This window comes from Canis lupus, chromosome 23 (assembly GCF_003254725.2).
Source record: "Canis lupus dingo isolate Sandy chromosome 23, ASM325472v2, whole genome shotgun sequence".
Taxonomy (NCBI): Eukaryota; Metazoa; Chordata; class Mammalia; order Carnivora; family Canidae; genus Canis; species Canis lupus.
Window position 1 is genome coordinate 39,402,593 of NC_064265.1, and position 26,546 is coordinate 39,429,138.

The 26,546-nt window shown below is 38.3% G+C and overlaps 1 protein-coding gene across 10 annotated transcripts in view; it reads right to left on the reverse strand.

The window, feature by feature from the left end:
* SLC9A9 (solute carrier family 9 member A9) overlaps nucleotides 1–26,546 on the reverse strand; it is a 654,466-nt gene that overhangs the window by 524,765 nt on the left and 103,155 nt on the right. For 8 of the 10 annotated variants that reach the window (XM_049100054.1, XM_049100056.1, XM_049100057.1 and 5 more), the window contains 2 exons: nucleotides 13,024–13,149; nucleotides 10,377–11,098 (listed from right to left, as the gene is read on the reverse strand). The exons of 1 other annotated variant lie outside the window; for it this stretch is intronic. In XM_049100054.1, coding sequence (XP_048956011.1) covers nucleotides 10,377–10,551 — 175 coding nt within the window. In that variant the 5' untranslated portion in view covers nucleotides 10,552–11,098; nucleotides 13,024–13,149. The remainder of the gene's footprint in view (nucleotides 1–10,376; nucleotides 11,099–13,023; nucleotides 13,150–26,546) is intronic. One more of the 10 variants, XM_049100061.1, reaches the window with a different exon arrangement.

Consider the following 26,546-nt stretch of genomic DNA (forward strand, 5'->3'; position numbering starts at 1 on the left):
AAGAAAACTCCACTCCCTCCCTCATTGTGCTTTCATGCCACAGACACACAAGGCATTGCTCTAAGACTTGGGAGAATTATAAAAATGAAAAAATATGGTCCTGACTGTAAAATATTAAAATATTTTAATCCTACCAGGCCTTTTCCTCTTGCCCAATCCTGTGATCATGATTCTCAGAAATAAAAAGGTACAAGTATTTCCTGTGTCTTCTTCTATTAAGGCTATTTTTCATCTCCAATCCCCCTGCATCTTATTGACAGTCATTCTATATGATGCTGAAGCATTTTCCTAAAGGGGTTTTTCTTAGAGGAATATAGATGGGGATTTACTTTTATATATAATTATTATATTTATATATAATAAACAGATTACAGAATGATTTTGAAAACACAAAGTGTTAAAATCTCTCTGGCTCTGTTCGATCCATGATTGTGTTCATACACTATCACACACACTGCCATACTGCATGGCACACTCCAGCAGGCTCCCTTTAGACTCTTTTTCTATATGATTCCAGATGCTCCCCTGGAGCACAATGCAACAAACCCATCTATACATATGCATCTAATCAGACTAGTCCATGGGTACATATTTAAATGCAGCATGATATCAGAGAGAATTTAGAAGCCTAAAGCAAATGCATGTAGTTATTAATATGTGAAGACTAAAGAAGAAATGAGTTTTGTAGTTCTTTCATTCTGCATGCATTGAGTGGCTACCAAGAATAACCCTAGATAAATGGAGCATTGCCCCTTATTAAAACAAGAAAATAAATCTTGATCCTATATATTATATATCAACTTGATTAGTGTATCAGACACTGTTGATTGCCAACCCAGCATCTGTCTCCCCCTCTTTTCCCAACAAAGCCCTGATTTCTTCAGCTGTCCACCTCTCCTCACACAGCTATGTACTGAGGGTAAGTTGACCTCTCCCTCCGCTCCAAGGGTATCTCCATTCCCCTTGCTGATAATTGGTACTAGAATGGCATATGACTCTATTCTAGTCAATAAAAAATGAAGGGAAGCTGCTTAGTGAGCTTTTTAGAAAAGCTTTGACATCCTAAAAGAGAGAGATAGAGAGTGATGAGCTCTCTTCTTCCTCAGGATATTATTGGGCCTGGTTAGGATACCAGGAACTTCCATATTCATCTTACTCCTCATGTGATTTTAAGTCAGCAGTAGGAATAGCAGAGCAAAGAAAAGGAAAGAACCTGAGTCTTTGACGACAAAACGGGCTGCTGAATTAATCAGCCCTGAAGACTATTCTCCAGAGTTTTAGTTAGGGGAGATAATAGATGTCTTTATTGCTTAAGTCTGTTTCAGTCAAGGTTTCTGTTATTAGCAACTGAATGCATCCTCATATATGTAAGCTATTTTTTAAACAAGTAAATGTACAAAGTCCTAAGGAACCCTAAAGGAGAGACTAAAACTCCACTCCCCAAAGTGTTAGGGAAGGCCTCACATAGGAGGTTCTAAGGATATGTAGGCATTCTCCAGGTAGAGTAGAGGGCAAGGACTTTCCAGAAAGAAGCATTCAGAAATCAGTGAGCATGGTGCTAATCAGGCACATCAAGCAGTTTGGGATGGCTGACTAGGGTAGCTGAGATCAAGGGGCCCCACAGCTGAGAAACAGAGAGGGTATTCAAGAAGGAGAGATGGTTGACAAGAAGGTCTTGAGAAAGACCTTCTTGTTGGGAGAAAGATTCACTGTGATTTTTAGCTAAGGAAACCATTGGGAGACAATTATGTGAAGGGAAAAATAAGAATTAAGATACGGTGAGGACATGGAGAGGAAGTTAACATTAGAATTTGTCTAATTTTCCTGAGGAAGAATTTAGCAAAGGAATTTGAGTACAGGAATTTTAAGACGACAGTAGTAAAATTAACCCCAAGGGTTGTTTACCATTATTAGGACTATTTATTTATTTATTTAATTTTTTTAAAGATTCTTTTTTTAATTTTTATTTATTTATGATAGTCACAGAGAGAGAGGGAGGCGCAGAGACACAGGCAGAGGGAGAAGCAGGCTCCATGCACCGGGAGCCTGACGTGGGATTCGATCCCGGGTCTCCAGGATCGCGCCCTGGGCCAAAGGCAGGCGCCAAACCGCTGTGCCACCCAGGGATCCCCTATTAGGACTTTTTAAAGCAGAGACTCTAAGGTACTATTTCAGTCACCCAGATTCAAAAAATATGAATTAGGGATTCAAAAATGTGGAAATGAAGAAGGAAACGGTGTGACAAATATTGTAAGGAAGCCAAATCAGTGGACACCATTTAACTGCCTGCAAGATAGTATTCACAAATAGTAGACTTTAAGTGTCATCTCCACAATTTTTACCTTTTTGCTCAATAGTTATGTACCTCCCCCATCTTATCAAAACCTTTACCAGAACAGTGATTTAGAGATGATATGGGTTTGAAATTTCAAATGTTAAATGTATTGCCTAAATTTTGCTGTGAGTACTTCAGTTTTACACTGAGATTAATCACAGATAGAACCGAAAGTAAAAATATACAATGTTCTCTGATTATTTAGGGATTCCATTCCTTCTCTGCCCTCCCACCAATCTTCTAAATTCAAAGGACTAAAGGAAATTGTGGGTGTTGCTAAAAGGGACACAATTTATTGCTCTGTGCTGGATCACTGTCATCTTGCTTTGGTGAAGAAAAAAATCCTGTAAGGGTTTCAGAACAGGTCTGGGACACCTGCCAGTCTGAGTATCCCATGATATTCCAAGGTGGAAAGGGGTCCATGAACCTGTCCCACCTTAGGATGCCTCATTCAAAGTTCTATCTTCCTATAAGTTAGGGTCATATGGGAAATGACGGAAAGAAACAACCAATCAGATCTTCTATCATGGTAGGGTGTCCAACGTTTTTCCCCATTCTTGGTATACACCAAACAGCATACATAGGCACACACGCATGCACACAACATACACACACACAGACATACACATCCCACACATTTCACAGCATTCTGAGGTTCCTAACATAGGATTATAGGTAACTTTTCTCTAGAAATTATCTTAGCCACCAGCTTATGCATAGCTACCATCCTTCCTTGCAATCATCTTAGGAAGTTTACAGAAGAAATATAGAGGTAGAGATATCTAACTAGCCACGTACTGACTAAAATAAAATGATTTCTTACTTTATAATGCTTTTTAAAAAAGATTCTTTATTTATTTATTCATGAGAGACACAGAGAGAGAGAGGCAGAGACACAGGCAGAGGGAGAAGCAGGCTCCATGCAGGGAGCCCGACGTGGGACTCGATCTCGGGACCCCAGGATCACGCCCTGGGCCGAAGGCAGGCACCCAACCACTGAGCCACCCAGGGATCCCCATTACTTTATAATGCTTACACAAAACAATCTATTTTTTCCTTAGACCAGAGGAGGAAACATTACAAAGTAATATAAATAATGAAAGAGCAGAGGGGAGTAAGGAACTCTCTAATAAGTGAAGATTTTCTCCCAAACCCACTTTCATCATAGGAGGGTAATGGAGAAAGAGAAGAGATAGAAGAAAGTAAAGGACACAAAAGCAGGAACCACCATGTTCAACTTTATTTTCCTAGAAAAGTAGTTCTCAAACTTTAGTGCATTAGAAATCTCTGAAAGATTTGTTAAATACAGATTGCTGGACGCTGCCCCAAGTTTCCTATTCAGTAGGTCTGGGTTGTGGCCCACATGCTTGCATTTCTAAGTTTCTCAGGTGATGCTGATGCTATGAGAAGCACTGTCATAGAAGATCAACAAATAGGGGCACTTGGGTGGCTCAGTGTTTGAGCATCTGCCCTTGGCTCAGGTCCTGGCCCCAGGGTCCTGGGATCAAGTCCCACATCAGGCTCCCTGCTTCTCCCTCTGTCTGCGTCTCTGCCTCTCTCTTGGTGTGTCTCTCCTGAATAAATAAATTATTTTTTTTTAAAAGACAACAAATAGTTTCTACCATATGAGTACCATCTCAGTCACAGAACTCTGTCAATGTCCATGCCACGTCAGGCTCATACACACAGGTTTCAAACAGCATGGAGATCCCAGAGGCATAATTAAAGATTCTACCTTCAGTTCTTTCCTAAAATTCAATTCAATTAAACTAACATCCGATGAAAGCCTATTTTGCATGATTCACAAGAATAAGGCATTTACAGTAACTTCCCCCACCCATCCTGACAGCCCCAGACATTTAAAACCAGAGCGACTGTGGACTTGCAACACTGCTTTCCCTGATGCTGGGGCAGATTTTTCCAGGGCAGCCTCATCACTCTCCCTGGGATATTTTAACCCAGCTTCTTGGCATGGATGTACTTTCAAAATATTGCTCCCACTGTATTTCTCATGCTGGGCTTTTTGCTATGATAGGATAACATTTCTGAGGCCTTAAGGTAGAAGGAAAACTTAACTACTTGCTTCCTTTCCCCAACCTTTCCCCACTCCTGCCTATATATCAGCAGCAGACTTCGGTGAGAGAACAAAATTTGAGAGTCCCAGGTTTCAAAATGGCCTTGACAATTATTCTGTGAAGCCTTGGCCAAAGTTGTAAATTTTCTGAGCTTTTTCGTCCTTATATCCAAACTCTATTTTGTACTGTATTTTGCATGGATGTGGTAAGGATTAGCAATATTTACAGTTAGATATCTCAGCCTCTATCTTTCTTCTGTAAACTTCCTATGATACTATCACCTGGCACAGAGTAGACATTTATTAAATAACGGCTAGTTGTGTGAAAGAATGTGGGTTTTACGGTCCTGGGCTTGAAGCACAGCCCTGTTACCAGCAAGTTATTTCATGTCTCTGAGGATCAGTTTCCTCATTTGTAATATGAAAATGATAATACCTCCTTCCCAACCCACACATGCACACATGAATACACCCAGGTTTGTGATATCCAGTGGTCACATGGAGTCAAACTACCAAGGTTTGAGTCCCAGCTATGGCATTTTGTAGTTATGTGACCTTAAACAAGTTATTTGATTTTTGATGCGTCAGTTTTCCCATCTAAAAAAAGGTTGTTGTGAAGATTAAATGAGTGAACATACATAAAGCCCTTATGACAACATAGTTCACATCGTAAACACTATTTATGTTAGCTATTTTTACTATTATATTTTGATGTGCTTCACAAATGTTAGTTCTTTATATCTCTTCTTCCCTAACCATATAACTTTAATCCAATCTAGATTATATGTAAACATCATAAGAAGTTTGAATCATAGATTCATTTTCTTGGTATGTACACTCCTTAGCCTCTAATACCCTGAGAGAAGATCTTCCGAGGCAGCACAATAGTTTGCACTCAGGGTTTCCTCTGCAGCTCCTTAGAGAATCAGAAGCACAACAGAATGTATAGGAGGTTATTTTCTTAAAATCAACTTTTGAAAACCTACAGAAAGCAATATACCTTGGATTTTTTTTTACTTTTCAACATTTATTTGAATATTCACTTTACAGCACGGAAAACCTTGCCCTGATCTCTGAAGCTCCTTAAAATCAACTTTTTTACACTAAAGGGAGAGCAAGTTCAGTTCATTGGGTTCTTAACTCTAATTACTTTTCCTGCAGGTCCCTTCAAATTAAACCAGAACCACTCTGATTTTCACAGAACATGCATCCATAAACCCCTGAATCCTCAACCTACCCTCTCTGTTCTGGTGATATAACTTGCTTTCCTTACCTTTCTTTTTTTTTTCTTCTTCTTCTAGGGATTTTATTTGAGAGACAGAGAGCATAAGCAGGGGGAGGGGCGGAGGGAGAAGCTTACTCCCTGCACTGAGCAGGGAGCCATCCCAGGACCCTCCCAATGTGGGGCTCCATCCCAGGACCCTGGGACCGTGACCTGAGCCAAAGGCAGATGCTTAACTGACTGAGCCACCTAGGAACCCCTCTCCTTACCCTCCTGACAGGAATTCAATAAAATTTCCCGAGCACCCATTACAAAATCAGAGCAGAACTACAAGAAGAGTGGTGAAATAACACTAACTAAATCCCTGTCCAAGAGGGTTCTAAGAAGAAAGTTACTGGTTTAGATTGGAGTGGCTGAGAGATGCCTGATGGCTGAAGTTAGTCTTGGCCTAAATTTTGAAGGACTTTTGCAGCTGGGAGTATGCTTTCCTTTCGTCCTCATTTTACAGATGAAACAAATAAGGCCAGAGATTAAGTCATTCGCCCAAAGTAATGCATCTAGCTACTGAAAAAAAAAAAAAATCATCAGGATTTTAAAACCCAAATCCCCACAAGAGCATCCAATGCTTTCTCCATAAAGCACAGCACATTTGAGTAAGTACGAAGCCTCAGAAGGGCCTTCCAGGCAGGGGGAGGAGTGCAAAGTGGTAATAAACATCTTTTATGGTCCTAGCAGCCAGGAAGGCAGTGCTGGAAACGCAGCAACATGGATCAGTAGGGTGGAGCCACATCGTGTTCAGCAGCACAATTTTATCCTGAGGAACCTCCAAGCAGTGCTACGATGAAATTAAGAACCTACGATTTTTCAAGAAAGATAGCTTTTAAAACCTTAGTGATTCATCATGTAACTATAATATCTTTAAATTAAAAAAAAAACATGCTATTGAGTGAATTATTTGATCCTATAAAATTGCTAAGTGTACTGTTAAAAGATCAGACATAGCTTACATAGTTTAATATGACACAGTTTAATGAATTCAAAATCTAAAGTTTGTGGCTTGAAATTTTCCTTCTGTCCACTAAACAGTGAGCAAATTTCCACATGAGTTCAGAGACTGTCCCTCATATCGGAAGGCCATAAAAATCGAAGATAGAATTCTAAGAGGTTTAAATTGTTCCATCCTAAAGCTTAGATCCCAATCCTAAAACGTATAGCATTATGCATATCCTCTAGAGTATGAGAGCCCCCAGTGATGGGTAACGAAATTCTTAATGCTATCAGGGAACATGGAGCAATTTTTCTTTTATGAACAATGAACATGGGACACAGGGTCCTAAGTGAGCAGGCTTAAGTGCACCAGCTGCTATCAATCAATATTTTGACCATTAATAGTCATTTAAGCTTTTAGTCCAATTTAAAGGAATATCATCATTGCTTAGATATTAAACCACTTATAGATTCCAATCCTTGAATTCTGAAATAATGAGAGCCATAGAATGTCATGAGAAACAATTACCCATTACTGTTCCTCATGAAGCAAAAATATTATTATAATGCTGCCACTGCTCTTCAAAAGCATCTTAGGACCCCTTTATGTCAAAAAAGAAGACATTTTTCATATAATAGATTATTTGTAGTTGGAACATCAGATTTACCTCCAATGAACAGGGAATCAAACCAAACACTACACATGACTTTTCGTGGCCGCTACAACCCTTTGGATGATATTTTAAGGTTGACAACTTGGAAATTATTTCTAACAATAACAGTTAAATGCTGTTTGATAACTTTCCCCCTCATTTTCCTTTACTACTTTCCTAAGCCCCTGCTCCTTAGAATTTTTAAATTGGATTCCTGATATGCTGATAAAATGCATTAACATCTATTAGATATTAAGGATCTTAGACATATTTCAACAGAATACCAGCAGAAAGGCAGAATGTCTTAGTAGAGATGAGGTTGAATTCCCTATCAGCAGCTAATTACATGACCTTCGCCTGTATAAGTTTTTCTTTCCTTGCCTGTGAAATTAAGATGTTGGAATTATCATCTCTAAGACCCCTTCCCAATTCATGAATTTCAAATTCTTTTATAGGCACTGGTCACTTCATTCACTTGGCATTTCCTATCCCTTCTCATTTAAACATGTTTATTAGAATGTCCAATCCTGTTCCTTTTTTGTAGTCTCAGACTATTTTATCACAGACAGAAAGTCTTGATAAACATTTCAGATATAACATTTAGATCATCCCTGAAGAAGAAACATGGTATGTCACTAATGCCATCCATATAGACTGTTTTCAGAGACTATTGGTAACAATGAACAGGAACCAATCTTATTAGACATGTGTATAGATGTATAAAAGCACATGGACCTTGTTATGAATGAGTGTCCAGTTTTGAGGAAGTTACTTCACTATTCTGAGATTTAGTTTCTTCCTCTGTATAACAAAGGAGCTGGAGAAGATAACCTCTAAGATCCCCTCAAATTTCAACAAGTATAATTCTATACCAACAAAAAAATTAAACAATAAAATAAAAGTTTTTTCATTGGTTTATATAGTTCAACATAACCCAAGGATACTCAGGATCCTAGTAAAGGAATAGTTATGCATATATATATGTTTCATAATTTTTTTAAGTTTTATTTGTTTATTTCAGAGAGAGAGCATGTATGTAGGCAAGTGAGAGGAGGAGCAAAGGGAGAGGGAGAGAGAGAGAAGCAGATTCCATGCTCAGTGTGGAGCTCAATTTGAGGCCATCTCATGATCCTGAGATCATGACCTGAGCCAAAATCAAGGGTCAGCCACTCAAGCGACCCTGTTCTCACAATTCTTATAATCATTTTACTTTGCTTTCAGAACTTGCTTCAATAACTGACATATAAAAAGTTCATGAAAGAACAGTAATTAGACAACTTAATCCCACTCTTATAAACCATAAGCTTTAAGAAAGCAACTTAAAGAAGTGCTATCTGAATTAATGTGCAATATGCTAATATTTTATGACTTTAATCATAACTTAAAAGTATTTCATGAAGTTTTGAGAATTAAAGGTAATCTGGGATTTTTTCAGGCTCAAAAGTAAAAGCTGCACGTATTTATTGTGAGTACAAAGCATAGTTGAATTTTAATAAATCACCAAAATTTAATCAAAAGTTTTACAAAATGGAATCTCCATGATAGATAAACTGAAATTGGCAAAAGGAGTCATAGTTTAATCAAACTTAGTGCTGTGAAGAAATCTTTTCTTCTTATTAGAAGTAATTTTATAAAAGTTTATGATTTTAAAATCTGTGTTGTCTTACAAAACCATACATAGACTTTATGCCAAGAATTACATTGTTTCTGGCTTCTTAGATTACATCCCATATCCTCATTGATTATTGATTAGCCAAGTCAAGAGAAATATCGTGGTTCATTCTTGATGGAGAAGGGCAAATGACTGCCGCCTAGGGCTTTACATCTGATGGAATCACCTTCTTTCTCTTTGACTTTCTCTTCAACCTGATTGTGTTCTCCTCTCAAAAGAGAGTTTTGTGCTTTAAGAACCTCAATACAAAGGAATTTAACTCTATGCTCTGAAGAAATCAGCACATCAAGCCTCCTGAAAGAAATTATATTGCTTAGCCTAAAACTTGTAGCTCCTAGCTTGTATCTCACAGCAGAATCCAGTTAAGGCATAGAATTTCTCATGGTCTCAAATCATGACTGTACATTGTTATCATCAGGACGTCACATGGTTTGCATGTAAAATGTTCATTGATCCTGTTTCCTGAACCTCAGGGACAGAAACAGTTTCAAGACTTCAAAATGAGGGAAATAAAATATAGAAGTACATTTTTTGCAATGAATTACAGCAATGCTTCACTGTTTTCGTTGTGTTCAAAATTCCTATTATCAAGCTGAATTTGTTTTAAAACTACTAGTGCCTTGCGTTTTACTTTCAAAGATGAGAGTACAGTACAGATAATCTCTGTCACGTTTTATTCAACTTTTTGAAAGGCATGACATGGTAAATTGCACAGAAGGAGTAACACTTTGGGAGTTTAAATTGTAAAATGCTTTTCCACGTCTTGCCCCCTCTCCTCCCAAAAAAGACACATCGCACATAATATTAAAATGGCAAGAATTACAAGTTAGAAAGTCTGAAATCAGCCTAAGAAATGAGAAGTATTGCAGAAAGAAACTCTCATATGAGAAAAGAAAACATTGCCCATGTAATTAAAATGGATTTGGGTACAATTATCCCAATAGGAGGGGTGGGGTATGTTTCTGCACATCTCCTCCTTGAAACTAGGTGACAAAAAGAGGATTTACTCCGTACATTTTTTAAAAGATGTCATTTCTAGGACTTTATAGTGCTTCTCAGTCCCTCCTGTGAAAGACGGGCTGTTCTTTGTGACTGAGGAGCCATGACTTCCCAATATCTATCATTACAGAAACAAACAGTTTGCTCCCTTTGGCTCCCCACATGACAATGGCCCTGCATCTGTCAACAGGCTCGCGTTCTGTGCGGCGTGAGAACATAACATGACTGTGACACTTACTCCTGTGACAGGGCAAATTTTCGGCAGCTCATCTGGAGAGAGATGAGCATTCATTATGCTGCGGCACCTTTCATCAAGCTAATGACATTTCAATCAGCACATTTTCTCCAGTTTCAGTACTTTGCCATCTGAGCACAAGTCTCTAATTGCGACCAAGCAACAAGTTTCACATCAATCCTGCGATTTCTGCACTCACCGTACACCATGGCTCCTCCGGTTTCATGCAAGAAGCGAAATCGATGATTCTTAAATAACCAGATTGTCAAAATGGTAAGGATGAGCAAAAAATTAAAGACCAGCAGCTCCACTGCTCCCTGGTGTTGAAACCGATACTCATCCTTCTCTGACATAAACCTTTGCTGTCTCTCCATTCTCGGGTCTTCTTGGGACCCCTGAAGCCAAAACCCTGGATATGGGCTATTTCATCAGGATCTGCAGATGGGCTGAGATGGGCTGGCCGCCTGGAGATTTCAGAATAAGCCCTGCCACCGAAGTTGCTACTTCATGAGCGTCTGCCTTGGCTTAGTATTCAGATGGCTTCTAGTTACAACTTCCTGTTTCTCTCTTAAAGCAGCCCTGGCTCTTTTCAAACTCCAGGGTGTAGTTTCATCAGGGACTCTTATGTCTTTCAATGATTCATTTCCACGAAATTATCTTTCACGTTGGACAGCCCTGCGAGTCATCTTCCCGAGATCTCGAATCATGATTCTTACTGTCTCAAAGGAGCAGAGCTCTTTAAGCTGGATAACTGGTGAATCGTAGATGAAGAGTCAAACAGATCACCTTTCATCAGCAACGTTTTCTAAGTTCAAGAGGCTGATTCCCGAGTCCTACCCTCACTCACTCACAGGCCAGATTTCTCCTCTTCAGCCAAGGTCTACCAATGTGATAGGGATTGATTGACAGCTCTGATTTGACCTAAAGATATTTCACAGGAATTTTCTTTTAAATTGAGAAGCAAGAAGGAGTTTAGGATATGATTCTTTGTCTCTCTCTCTCTCTCTCTCTCTCTCTCTCTCTCTTTCTTTCTTTCTTTCTTTCTCTGGCTTTATGTAACTGGTAGTCACAAGCACAGCATTTAAACTCTGAATCAATTGTTTCCCTTTTAACAAGAATAAATGTAAGCAAAAGACCGAAAGAAAATCCTGTTCCCATCTCTACAGCTGTGCTGTTTGGATATGTTGAGTCAAAAAAGAAGAGACACTAAACACTGATCTCTGATGGAAGAAACTATACCACCATCCTCAGTAGTACCACATACATGGATTTCTCTATAGTTTCTAGCCCAGACATTCAGGATCCACAGAAATGTGCTGCAAATCACAAACCTCCTCTGTCCTGTGGCAAAACAATGTGGTTAGGTCACTAAGGAACAGTCTGCCATCAGCTGTGAAGGCTTCAGAAATCACAAGGCTCAGACAGTACCAGCGATGATTCTTCAGATCACCTTCCATTTGGCAGGCTGGTTCTGTTTGAATTTATATTTTTGTGCTGTTTGAAAACATTCAAGACAATACTATGCTATGCTGTTTTTTAGCAACTGTTATGATTTGTTTGCCTTATTGGTTCTATAAGGCAATTAGGTACATTCAAGGGTTAAGTGAGGTTTTGTTTTTGGTTTTTTTTTTTTTTTTCATTTCATGGTATTATTTTAACTCAGGAGTATTAATCATTTAGTATCCCCATACTTGACAGAATTGGTATTCAATTTATGGTGTACACCATTCCTTGAGTAGGAGGAGTCCAAATATATCCTCAAAAGATCTTGTCACCAAAAGCTAAAGGTCAAACATGTAATATATTAGGAGCTAACTAACTCCTCATAACAGTTTCACCCACAGGAAAGCCTATCAACCACTTACTGTGAAACTGCTGTTTCAGCTTCTTTGCTTTCTGCAACTTTTGAAGGCGATTTCCTCTCTGAGTTTAACTCAGCAGGGGGTATTTATGTGGGCTGCAGATGTTCTTTTAACACACTACCCTTTTTGGCAGGCATATCTGTGATGACTAATATTCAAACTGTTTTGAAATCTGTCAGGTAATGCTTGCAAGAATATCATGAAGCTTTGTTAGCAGGTCCTACCTTTATAATTTTGCAACCCCACAGGTTTAGTCTTGAGTTGCTAGATTTACAAGATAACCCAGATTCAAAGCCTGACAATTCCCTGTCTTTTCTTTCCTTTTTTTTTTTTTTTTCTTTCAATCATCATTTAGTTACCTTGGTTTCCTTTTAATAATAATGATTATTCTATTTGGGTAGAATAGACTTTCTTCAGTTGTCTTTTTGTGACATCCAATTGCACTCTCTTCCCCAGTAAGACAATTCAATGAGAGGATTAAAGGTCCTTGGGATGTTTTCGATTGGCTAATACATTGTTTTAAAAGTCCTAAACTGGATGTCAACATATTCAAATAAGCATATTTCACAATTAAAAATTATAGGGCAGCCCGGGTGGCTCAGCGGCTTAGCGCCACCTTCAGCCCAGGGCGTGATCCTGGAGACCCAGGATGGAGTCCCACATCCGGCTCCCTGCGTGGAGCCTGCTTCTCCCTCTGCCTGTGTCTCTGCTTCTCTCCCTGTGTCTCTCATGAATAAATAAATAAAATCTCTTTTTAAAAAAATTATATACATGGCTTCTCTAGAGAAAACTGGTAAGATCTGGCACATTTTGGGCTCTCCTTCCCACAGGGCCACGATCTGTTTGCCACAAGCCCCATTCATCCCATTTCATTCATTCATGTTTCCCACATAGCCTCTGTAGTCATTTAAATACGTGGCCCCTACTTTATTATAGGAATGGAATACGTTCACTGTTTCATTGTCCAGTCCTGATGCTACTTACCATTAGGTTGGAAAGCTGAGAAGAAAAGGAGACTCAGAAAGCCTTTCCAATTCTTTAAATCAGAAAAGCACTTCAATTTTTCCTGTTTTGTGTTTTTTTTTTCTCAGAATATCATTTTATCTTCTGCTGCATTAATAAAAGTTAAAAAAAAATAGAAACACATATTAACATGGCGTCTATGACAGACCAGGAAATAGTCTAGGAAATTTAATTTAGTCTAATTTAATATTCATAAAAACCCTTCTACAACCGAGAAATTGAAGGCTCAGATAAAGTTGATAACATATCCAAGGTTGCACAACTAATAGTAGTTAAATTTATGTCTGAGGTTTAATGGTTTGAGATGCTGTTTCAGCAGGGTGATTAACTCATGTTGGCCTGTCAAGGACTTTCCTGGTTTTAGCACTGAAAGTCCTGTTCCTCAGGAAATTCCTTACTGATAGGCAAACCAGTCATCCTAACAGCCAGGGTTTCCAAAACATGAAAATCCTGTACTGTCAATAATAACTGTTCTTTCTGACATTCCTGAGGGAGAATTCACACAAAGATGAATGAATATCAGTTAAAAATTAAGGCATTCTTTTATTAGCTGGTAACAATAACCCTTAGTGCCAGGTTCGCCGATGAAGTTGGAATGGAACCCAGAATTTAAGGCATTAGGCCCAAAGAAACATTCTTGATTTTCCCTTAATCCCAGTCTTAAAATCTGGTGGCCAGTGAATCAAAAGTTCTTCCTGCAAGATGTAACACGCAGGTAAGAGGAAGTAAAGCGAAAAACAAGATGGCTCAGTCCATTATAGTGAGTATGCCCTGCCTTAGCTTGCCCATCTGGCACATGGAAGGAAAGATTTGAAGAGAAGAGCATCCCAGGCCAGGTAACCTTGTATAGCATAGTAATCTCAGCCACTAGTGAATGTGACCAATTAGAACCCATTAGACTGCGTTTCAGAATCTAACCAATCATTTGAGAGTTCCTCATTGTTCAGAAGGAAAATGGAGACTGTGGGCTCAGAGGATCAAGAAGGGAGATGTTCCTAGGTTGAGGAGAGATGCTGAGAGTTCCCTTTCCTAACTTACTGGAGTCCCACCCTGCCAAGTTCTCTCTCAACCATTGGGCTTAACAAGAAATTCTTAAGTCAACCCATTGTCTCTTTCACTTGGCCTCTCCATCAATATTTATCCCCCTCTGAGGCCAGTGAGAGTGGGGTTGTATATTTTGCCCCCACACTTCTGAAATGGACCAGGGCAGGGCTGTAATTAAGTTTACTTAAAGGCCATACAATGTCCTGCATCAAAAATTCACCCCCTATTCTATTGTCAAGCTCATCATAAATCCATCTGTTAAAGTTATTAAATAAGGAGACCATCAGGCCGGGGTGACTCTAACACCTTGGTAGCTTGCTTGGTAGCAAGGAAACCACATATAAGCAAGAGCCAGTGCTCTTGCTTAGAGCCAAATGCCTCTAGCCACCTAGACTATCCCGTGTAAGGCAATCACTTAAGTTCATAGTCAATAAACAATTTCCTGGGTTCACATCCATATCTTTTTTTTTTTTAATTTTTATTTATTTATGATAGTCACAGAGAGAGAGAGAGAGAGAGAGAGAGGCAGAGACATAGGCAGAGGGAGAAGCCCGCTCCATGCACCAGGAGCCCGATGTGGGATTCGATCCCGGGTCTCCAGGATCGCGCCCTGGGCCAAAGGCAGGCGCTAAACCGCTGCGCCACCCAGGGATCCCCATATCTTTTCTATAAAAACTTCTTAGTTCCTGTTGGTGGAGTACCCCTACTAAACACTTTCAGTTTAGCGCTGCCCAGTTTGAATGGATGCATACTCAAAGAAACTCTTGAAAATTTTAATGTACCTCAGTTTATCTTTTAACACATCTTAGCTTCTCCTACCCCAAAAAAGTCACATTAGCACAAAAATGCCCATAATTTGAACAATATGTACCCCTCCCATTGGTAGATTCCACAGAGAAATGAGAGTTCAAAAACTTCACAGGGAAGTTAAATTCCATGAAAAACACTTAGACAGGATTAACTCCTCCAAAAATGCACTACCCAATACCTGGTATTTTTTTCCACCTCTGCAGTGTCTTAGGTCTCTGGAACACAGGGCCATAAACCAAAGACATAACCCTTAAGTCCATGTTCTTTACACTGCTCTTCATTATGGTGTCAAGATAAAATAAAAGTCATTGCAAACTAGGGAAATGAGAGAATTTGCATAATTTTATTTAAATAACTCATGTACAGAAACATGTGGCATGAATGAGGATCTCTTCCTTCTTCTATCCTACAAGGTGTGTTGCTTCAGTGCTCTGAAGTGGGAAAATTGGGAAACAGTTATCACTGTTTTCCCAGGGGAGCACTTATCTCTGGATTGTTGATCCTTGACGCCCAGGGGTACATAAGAAGGTCTCTCATCCAGGGATAAGCAGAGAGAAGGGAGATTCCTTTGCACTTGCATTGCATGCCATTTGCTGGCCTTGCCCCAGCAAACACATACCAAACTCCACTTTTTATTTAGGCATTTGTTCACTGTAGAATCCCAAAGCTTTATGGGGTGGGAAGAAAGCAAATCTTTCTTGTGCCTCTAAACTAGCCATGTCAGCCCTACTCCATTGAAGTTCAATGGCTTCACAGCTAAAACCTCAGGAGTTAAAAGGGTTCCAAGTGGATAGCCCTCAATTCCTAACTCAACCTCTTCTTTCCCTTTTGTCCCCAGCTTTCTCTTGGCAGCACATCATCATCCCTTTCCATGTATAGAGAGTACCTCTTCAAGGAATAATGTTACATGTCAATTATTTATTAATTTTAAAAGGTTAAAAAAAAGAATTAACAAGCTTCAGTCCATTGCTCCCCTCTTCTGTCTTGCACATATTGGAAGAGTCAGGCTTGAGAAACCCATTGGTTTTTTTCACCGACTGGCTTTTGGTTTTGTTTCATCTCTGTCAACTTTTCACAAGGTAAAGTAAGTCAAGCTGGCCATACTGGCTTCCCCCAACCGAGAGGGAAGCTTCAGAGATAAAGGGAAGTATGAGCTCTGGAGGCAAGGGCAGGTAGGACAAAATGGAAAACTGCCACTCTAAGCTGCAGGCTATTTAAGTAAAAATCTCCAGCAATCAAAGATCTGAAAAAACGTTATTTCTTTGATTTCCTATTAAGTGTCCACATTATAAATTAACATTCTTCTCAGGATATAATTTCTATTCTATGTCTTAAAAACTAATGATTCTGATCTCATTAGCTAAAATACATTTTGCCCTATCACTTCCCTGTTAAGTTATAAAATTTTTATATGAACTAACAAAGAAAGGCACCATGCCCTTTACCTTCCCCTGATTTCTACACTTTTTTTTTTCTAGTGAGGGAAAGGAACATAGAAGGAGAGAAAGCAGAGTTCTCAAAAAGGTGAAGTTGAATAATCTTGAAAATATTTTTCTGAAATGAAGTATGTAAATGACAAGCAGGTTTTGACAGAAATGCCTCTAGTGTCTCTTAAATCTATTTTAAAAATCCATCTTTTGAGGCAGACTTTGTTGGATGATATCTCAATGTGAGATACCTCAAAAGCACAGCCTGAGACAAGGACTCAGCCACAGATTGTTTATTTAGATGATCCCAGGAATCGCAAGTGAGAAAGTTTGCCTAAAGACTAGGAAATGCTATTATTCAGAAATAAAATTATAAGCCTCATTGTAGTCTAATCCATTCCCCATTTCATCCATATCTTTTAGGGTCTATGTACGTTGAAAATTTAGTAATTTATAGGCATGCTGAAAACATTCCTTAAGCAGCACCTAAGATTAATTTTATTAATGCTTAAGGCAACTAAATTACATAATGAATTCCATGACAAATAACATGGGTCTGTTAGATAAGAAAGGAAATCATGCCCTATGGCCAACAGAGTTAAAGTCCCTAATCACCTGTGGAGACGAAATTCAATTTGCTTTGAAATGTTATTTTATGATGATTATGTCATATCTAAAGTTAAAGTTTTATTTTTATTTTTTTTTAAGTTAAAGTTTTAAATTAAAAGTTTAAAGCTACCCTGGGACCCTTTGAAGACTATGTAACTTGGAGAATGTGCATACAAGCATACATTACACACAACCCCAATGTCTCACTTCAAATAAAGTTTCAGTCAACAATAAGTGGCTACATATTCATTTTAATCCAGCCTCACAAGTTTTAAGGGATGTCCTAGGACAATGTGATTTTAGTTCTGTAAAAATGTCCTGCATGACTGTGGGGAAAAAACAACAAATTCACAAGAGAGCTTTTCAATGGCATTTTTTTGTTGTTGTTCTAATTACATTAGATCCAAGAATGTTTCTTTGTTAACTTAGACTAAGTATGGATATGCAAATAATTGCATTATCCAGTTAGAAGACATGAGTAGGTAATAATCCATTCTCATTTCTAAGCTCCAGTTGAATGTATATGTCCCCCTCAAATTCATAAGTTGAAACCTAATCCTTAGCATGATAATATTTGGAGATAGGGCCTTTGGGAGGCGATTAGGGACTGGTGGGCTTATTAAAAAAATTTTTTTAAGCCCCCAAAAGTTCCCTTGCCCCTTCTATCATGTGAGGACACAGCTTAAAAATAACTATGAACCAGGAAGAGGATTCTCATGAGACACTAAGTCTGCTAGCACCTTGATTTTGGGCTCCTCAGACTACAGAACTATGAGAAATAAATGAAAACAAAACAAAAACAGAAAACAACAACAACAACAAAAAGCCCACAACAAAAACAAAAGGAAAAACCAGCCCAGACAGACTAAGGCACTAGGTAGGGGAAAAATTGTTAACTCAAGATAGTATCAGAACCTATAAACCTCAGCTGAAGTTGTAACAGAGAACAAGAGAACATTGTATTATAGCAGCTATCAGAAAGGCTCTTCAAGGTCCTCAGATTCCTTAACAAAATTCCTGAAAAAATTGACAATTTTCAAAAAATCGACAATATATACTCACTCCATATTCTCTCTACAAAAATTGTTTTTTCCAGACATTTGGACTCCACAATTGAGGGAGTATAAACAATACACAATTTGTAAATGTTAATTAAAGAATTTTTTTAAAAAAAAAACAAAAATGTCTTCCTATCTCTACTTTGAACCTTGTCTGTTAACTCACTATAATCTTCAGAAATGTTAAATTAAGAAAAAGCAGAATCAATTGGTCGTCAGCAATTTAAGATTGAAGTAGTATTGAATTCCAACAAAACTTACTCTTACAATTAGGTTTATAGCCCTGTGAATATGGAATTGTTCTGTTAGGACTCAGCAATTTAACCTCAGTTCCTCCCATCCATCATCTTAACAAAAGGATGATATATACACACACCCCAAAAAACCCCAAATAGCTGAGCAAGAACATTGTAAGCAAGCTTTATGCTTTTGGTGAGCTACATCTGAGAGCCTGGCTTAGACCAGAGGTCTCCCAGCTCACCCAAGATCTACAAGGAAGGTGAGGAGAGCACTTTCAAAGACACAGATCCTGAGGTAAGACTTGCAGGTAAGTCCTGAGTTAAGTCTGCAGGGCAGACTCCACATCCATGCACTTAGCTGTTGTATTCTACAAAGACACAGCAGGAAAAGGAAGAGAAGAATGTTAGGGATCTACCTACCCTTCAACTTTCAGGTCTTACTTAGACGGCAATGATCAAAGAAAGAGACAAAAGTTTCAACCTTCTCTGTTCCTGAGCTGGAAACTCACTCCAGTAAGGTGTTGCCCAACTGATACGATTGTCTGTATCAATTTTTGATACGATAGCAGGATCACCCACTGAACATTCCTGTTCCAAGGAAGCTCCCTCATGGCACTTCCAAAAGGTCAGATGTATAGATAGAAGCTCTCTCCTGCATAGACCACTGTGAAATGTAGGGATAGTAAGTAGCAAGAGCACTCCCCATCTGAAACCTGTTGGATTCGACTGCCAAGGCTATTAGGCTGTCTCCAGAGAGGAAACCAGCATGGTGTCTAAGCAGTCCTGCTCCCATGTTCAAGAGAATGCTTCTTTTTCAATCCTCCTGGAACCAGTGTGTTGAGTGGGCTTATTGTTGCCCCCAAGCCCTTGAGAAGAGATAAGAACTTATAAATTTGCCTTAACTCCACTTCACCCCAAAGGATGAAAAGTCACTTATGAAAAGCCATAAAATAACAAACATCCCAAATTTGAATATTAATTATTTATTAAGTTGTAAGAGGAAGCATCTAAAGTTCCAAATCAAATTCCCTTTCTCCTTGTAAACTACATTCATTTTTTTCCTGTTTTCTGATTTTGTTGGTTTGGTCTCATTCTGATGGGGCCAGATTTCCTTCAGCAGCTGTGGTACTTTGGGCCATCTTTGCAGCACTGAGATGACCATCGCTTCTTCAGTAAATACAAAGTTAAATTAATCCAGCCACAAATTCATTTTGGTGTGCCAAAGAACAGGATGCCTGAGAATCACAGCACCAGACTTTCTCTAATAAGTTAAGAAAAAACAAGCCAGAAATTCCTGTGCCACTAGAGCATCATCCCACTCAAAATTATCTGTCCCCATTTTTGTAAATAGTACAACCCAAGTCTATATATTTGTTAGGATCCACAGAACATTGCTGAGAGTTTTATCATCGGGAAAAGCAGGCATGTGAAGAAAATACAAAGTTACAGGTAAAATATTTTGATATCAGGCTGACCAACACAGATGTCTATCTGGGCATGTGGTCCAAAGGCCATTACCAGTGAATTTAAACCCACAATGGAGAAATTGTCCATTCATTGTCACATTGTGTTTCCTACACCAATGAGGAAATTCATTTGAATATACTATCTCACCATAAGAACGTAATATTTAAAATACTATCTTCTTTTAAAACTATGAAATGTGCACTGAGGACACCTCTAGTCCAGTCCTCCAGTTTTACCCATGGCTTTATTGGTTCCCCGCCCACCCCCACCCCCACCCCCGTATGTTGAAAACCTCTTTTTGTTGTTGTTGTTGAAAACCTCTTAATTATTTATTAATGAAATGATAAACATCTGGACCTTTAACATACTCCACCATAAAATCATGTGAGGGAATAGTTAAAACAAGAATGGCAAAAATTGTATGGTTTATTGAGGCTGCATGATGGGAATATTGTATTATTCTCTCTACTTTTATGAGAGCTGAAAACTTCCACAATAAAATTTTTTTCAAATGAATTTTTTATTTCTCTTTGATTGCTGCTTTATGTTTTTTTTTTTTTTTTTTTCTCATGTGTTTTTCCCTGAAACCTTGCCTTTCCTTGGCTTTTGGACTTTCCAGTCCTTGAATACATTTTTCCCACATAATCAGTGATAGAACTATTCCTTCAGATACATCCTTTCTTACAGCAGTTTGATAATCCTCTCGTGTTCCATTCCCTTCTGTTCTTCTATGAATCCTACAAGATCACAGAGCTTCGTATTTTTTTCTCCTGGGTAGTACTGATAGCTGAATTAGAGCTCCTGACCTCTTCTTCTTTTCAGACAAGACAATTAATTGTTCTAGGGTCCCCAGTACAAGATCAATGAGTTCTGGATCAATGAAATGTGTTCACTGTTCAAACATATCCAAAAAATAAATAAATAAATAAAATAAAATAAAAATAAAAATTAAAAATTAAAAAAAAAATTAAAAAACAAAAAAACAAAAAAAACATATCCAGTCATCCTCTTCATTCTAGGTTGGAAAATTCTAGCTATAATTTACCTTCCATCAGCCTAGCAGCTAACCTGGCTTGAGCGTTATCTTTTAAACTACTGGGCTCCTTTTATGGTATCTTATCTTTCCTAAATCCTTGTTCAGAGTCCTAACCTTATAAATTTCCTGACATCTTTCCCCAAATCATAGCCATAGGAGCTTTGCCAATTAAAATGATTGTATCACCTTCAAACTTATCAATGTTTAGTGCGTTTTTCGCTAATCTTCCAGTCCTTTTATGTTGTCCAATTTTTTCTGTAAACACCAGTGCAGCATTTCCACAAGATTTATATACATATATATGCATACATACAATATGAAGGAGTTATTATTAATATTTTTAAAGACAATTTGGGGAGTAGTTTTGTTTTTTTGTTGTTTTATTTTTTTTTTGGGGGGGGGGAGTAGTTTTATGTTTACAAAAAAATTAAGATGAAGGGCAGCCCGGGTGGCTCAGCCGTTTTGGTGCCGCCTTCAGTCCAGGGTGGAATCCTGGAGACCCGGAATCCAGTACCATGTCGGGCTCCCTGCATGGCGCCTGCTTCTCCCTCTGCCTGTGTCTCTGCCTCTCTCTCTCTCTCTCTGTCTCTCATGAATAAATAAAATTAAAATCTTAAAAAAAAAATTAAGTTGAAGAACAGAGATTTCCCTCATACTCCTTGCCCACACATGCATAGTCTCCCCATTACTGGCATCACTCATGAGAATGGTACATTTTTTTACCAAAAACTAAACCTACATTGGCACATAATAATCACCCAAAGTCCATAAGATTCACTTGTGGTGTCGTACATCCTACGGGTTTAGAAAAATGTATAATAACATATACCCATCATTATAATATCATACAGAACATTTTCAGTGTCCTAAAAAGCCTCTGTGCTCTGCAAAGTCATCTTCCCACCCCCTACACCCAACCCTGGCAACAACTGATCTTTTTATCTTCATTGTTTTCTTTTTCCAGATGTCATATAGTTGGAATCATATAGTATGTAGCCTTTTCATATTATTTTCTTTCACTTAGTGATGTTCCTCCCTGTCTTTTCATGGTTTGGTAGCTCATTAATTTTTTTTTTATTTTTTTAAGGATTGTATTCATTTACACACAGAGAGAGAGGCAGAGACGCAGGCTCCATGCAGGAAGCCTGATGTGGGACTCGATCCCGGGACTCCAGGACCACGCCCTGGGCAGAAGGCAGATGCTTAACTGCTGAGCCATCCAGGGATCCCCGAGCTCATTTATTTTTAGCACTGAATAATATTCCATGGTCTGGATGTGCCAGATGTGTCCATTCACTTACTGAAGAACATCTTAGTGTCTTCCAAATTTAGACAATTATGAATAAAACTGCTATTAGCATCCCTGCATAAGTTTTTGTGCGGACATAAGTTTTCAACTCCAATCCCCGGGTCATACAATAAGAGTAGTTTTAAGTTTGTAAAAAATTGCCAACCTGTCTTCCAAAGTAGCAATACCATTTTGCACTCCCATGAACAATGAATAAGAATTTCTGTTGCTCTACATCCTTACTAGCGTTTGATGTTGTCCCTATTCCAGACTTTAGCCATTCTAATAGATGTATAGTGGTATCTTATTGTTGTTTTACTTTGCACTTCCCTGATGACATATAATGTCAGCATCTTTTCATATGCTTATTTGCCACCCATATATCTTCTTTGGTGAGGTGTCTGTTCAAATCTTTTGCTCATTTTTTTAAGTTGGATTGTTTTTTTTTCCATTGTTGAATTTAAGACTTCTTTATATATTTTAAACAGTTCTTTATAAGATGAGTCATTTGCAAATGTTTCTCCCAGTCTGCGACTTGTCTTCTCATTATTTTGATCTTGTCTTTCACAGGGAAGATTCTAATTTTAATGGAATTGAGATTATCAGTTATTTCTTTCGTGGATTGTGCCTTAGTATTGTATCTTAAAAAAGCATCAATATACCTAAGGACTCCAGGTCTTCTCCTATGTTATCTTCTGAGTTTAACATTATTGTGTTTTACAGTTAGGTCTCTGATCTAGGTCTCTAATTTTTGTTAATGGTGTAAAATTTGTGCCTAGATCTTTTTTCTTTCTTTTCCTTTTTTTTTTCATGTAGATGTCCATTTTTTTTCCAGCACCATTTTTGAAGAGACTATCTTTGCTCCTATGTATTGCTTTTGCTCCTTTGTCAATGATCAATTGATTATATCTATAGATATTTATTTCTGGGCTCTCCGTTCTCTACCATTGATCTATTTTTCTATTCTTTCACTAATACCACTCTATCTTAATATAGTAGCTTTAGATAAGTCTTGAAGTTGGGTAGTGTCAGTCCTCCAACTTTGTTCTTCTCTTTTAATATAGCATTGGTTATTCTGAGTCTTTGCCTCCCCATATATATTTTAGAATTAGTTTGTCAGCATCCATCATATAACTTACTAGGATTTTTATTAGTATTATATTCAATCTATAGACCAACTTGTAAAGAACTAAGATATTGACAATATTAAGTATTCTTACCCATGAACATGAGATATGTCTTCATTTATTTAGTTCTTTGATTTTATTAATTGGATTTTTGATAGTTTTTCTCATATAGATTTAATACACATTTTGTTAATTGATACCTGAATATTTCATGTCTTCAGACGTTAATGTGATAATATTATGCTTTTACTTCAAATTCCACTTATTCATTGTTTGTATATGAAAAAACAATAGACTTTAATATGTTAATATTATATCCTGCTACCTTGCTATAAACATTTATTAGGTCCAAGAGTTGTTATCAGTACTTTTAGATGTGAAATAATATTGTGGTTTAAAAAAAAGAGAAATAATATTGTGGTTAAATTTTTTTTTTTAGAGCAGCTGGGTGGCTCAGTGGTTGAGCATCTGCCTTTGGCTTAGATCATGATCCCAGGGTCATGGAATCGAGTTCTGTATCAGGCTTCCCTCAGTGAGCCTGCTTCTCCCTCTGCCTATGTTTCTGCCTCTCTCTCTCTGTGTCTCTCATGAATAAATAAACAAAATATTTTTAAAAATTTGGTTTTTAAAAAATCCTTATTTCTTTAAGATAATACAGAAGAAATCACATGATATCTGAAACTAAAATAATCCAGCAGGTACTGGGATTTGGGGGGAGAACTCTTGCGTATGTTAGAAAATTTCTATAATAAAAAAGTTTAAATTAATAATAATAATAATAATGTGAAAAAAGGAAAAGGATGAGAAGAGTATTTATTTATTTATTTATTTATTTATTTGTTTATGAGAAAGAGTTCACAAACAGGGGGAGGAGCAGAGAGGTAGAGAATCTCAAGCGGGTTCCATGCTGAGAATAGAGTCTGCTGCAGGGCTCCATCCTGCAACCCTGAGATCATGGCCCTAATATCATGATCTGAGCTGAAACTAGGAGTCAGACATTTAACCAACTGACCCACCAGTGCCCCAATAGTTTCTCCCAGTCTTCTCCATGTAGGTTCTCACTGGGGGAGTTACAGTTAAGTTCTTTCCATCTTACTTATTTTAGTTGTTCTCTTGAGCTCCCCAAAGTCCTTGATTAACAACTAAAATATTTCCCTTTCTCCTAGTCCTATTTTTTTTTTGAGAATTCGATCTCACTTCACCTCTTTCTCAATATGTATGCCTTCATTTGCTTTCACCTTTCCCAATTATGCTCTGATTGCAAGATCAAACTTCTTTCCAAAGAGTTTTCTTTCCTTGATATGTCACTAAGCAAACAAAATTCCTAATGACAGTGTTCCATGGTGAAATTCTTAAAATTGTTCCTCCTTGGCCTTTGGTTCATAATAAAGATGGTTGTGTTTTGCCCTCTACTTCCACTTAAAAATGTGACATAGTCACTACTGGAGAAGGTCGGTTATTCCTCTTTCTTTGTTCCACTAACCTTATATGGTTAAAGTATATTTATGGGGCACCTGGGTGGCTCAGTCAGTTAAGTGTCTGCCTTTGGCTCAGATCAAGATCCCAGAGTCCTGGGATTGAGCCCCACATAAGGCTCCCTGCTTAGCAGGGAGTCTGCTTCTCCCCTGTCCTCACTCTTCTCATGCTCACTCTCTTTTACACTCTCTTTCTCTCTCAAATAAATATTAAATCTTAAAAATAAAACACTATAGTTAGAGTCTCTGAAATCCACACTCATGAGCAGAATTCCTGACATTCTCAATTCAGAACCAATTTATGACTGGAGGTAGAGATGGGGTGTTTTCTCTGCAGTAGCCTCATGAGCCCCAGAAATTATTTGGCTCTTGATGTAAAGAAGTCAGAATTGAAGCAATCGATCTAGATTTGCTACTGAGGCCTGATCCTTACAAACTAGAGAAGAGAATGAACACAGAAGTACCCTGTGCCCTATGGGAAACTTAATTTGCAGACCTGGTGAAGAAGCACTATATGAAGATAAAAGATGCCATGAAAGCAATAATCTTTCCACAAATGTTTAAAAATGCCTCAAATAGCAGGGATGCCTGGATGGCTCAGTCAGTTAAGCGTCTGACTCTTGATTTCAGCTCAAGTCATGATCTCATGGGTTGTGCAATTAAGCCCCATGTCAGACTCCATGCTCAGTGGAGAGCCTGCTTGAGATTCTCTCCCTCTCCCTCTTCCTCTGCCCCTCCTCCCGTCACATGCCCCACGTGCTCTCTATCAAAAGAATAAAAAGACTTCAAATAGTGAATATCACCTATTGTAAGGTGGAACTCTCTAACTGGAACTCTGCTTCTGAGCATCCTTGTGTCTGATGTACCAGCTGTGGATATGTTATAAGCCATTATGAGCTACCTCAGCCTAAGCTCACCACCAAGTCCTACACTAATATCCTCAGTCTCCCAAGGTTTCCTTATACTGCCCAAGTGCCCATTTTGTGTATATACTTGTTTCTCAGCCCATATTTTAGAGGTATTTTGGGTCCCAAATTTTCTCCTGCTCTCCTCCAGGGTGCTGACTGATGAAGTAAATAAACACAAAAACACAGAGCCAATTGTAATAATGGCAGTGCGTCTGCTATAAAGCACATTGGAGAATGCAGCTTAGATATGAAATTTTCTTAGATCTAGAATCTGCACATTCACCATGGGGCTGTGTTCAGGCTGCGGATAAGACTGTGTGTCCACTCACCCAGCCAGCTGCAAGGACAAGCCTACATTGGGTGCTGTCTCCAGTAAGGAGTACTGCCTGCAGAAGGATGCTACCCAAGTGGGCTTATGCCTTGCCACAGAAGTGGAGGTTAATTCTTTTGTACCTGAAAGCTCAGGGGGTCAGGGAAAGAGAGAAAAGTGGACTCTTCCTCTGTCATGAGTATAGTCCTTCAGCTTCCAATATGACTTAATAGGTATTACGCTCTGAAGGGGGTAGAGGGAGGGACATAAGCTTCCAGGCCAGGACTATTCCAAAAGGACAGAAGTGTTGGTGAATATGTCTCTCCCTTTGTGCCAAGATGGAATTATGTGAAGAAGAGAAATTTTCCTCCACAACTCTTAAGTTTGAGGTTTTGAAATTGAAGAGAGTGTACTGGGAAGGTCAGACTTTCAAATGAGTCATCTAATCAAAGAAAGTCACAAATTCAGAAGATTTCCCTACAAAATATCACAGAACCCTTTGATTTTACTATTCATATAGTATAATTGATAACTTTATATAGTAATGACTCTAATAAAGTTTTCTAAACTCTAAGAATTCCATCCTTGAAATACAATCTCATATTTCATATCTCTGTGGTTATAGTAATTTCACATAGTAGGAGCACTATTATTTGCCAAATACTGGGATTCTCAAAGTAAAGTCT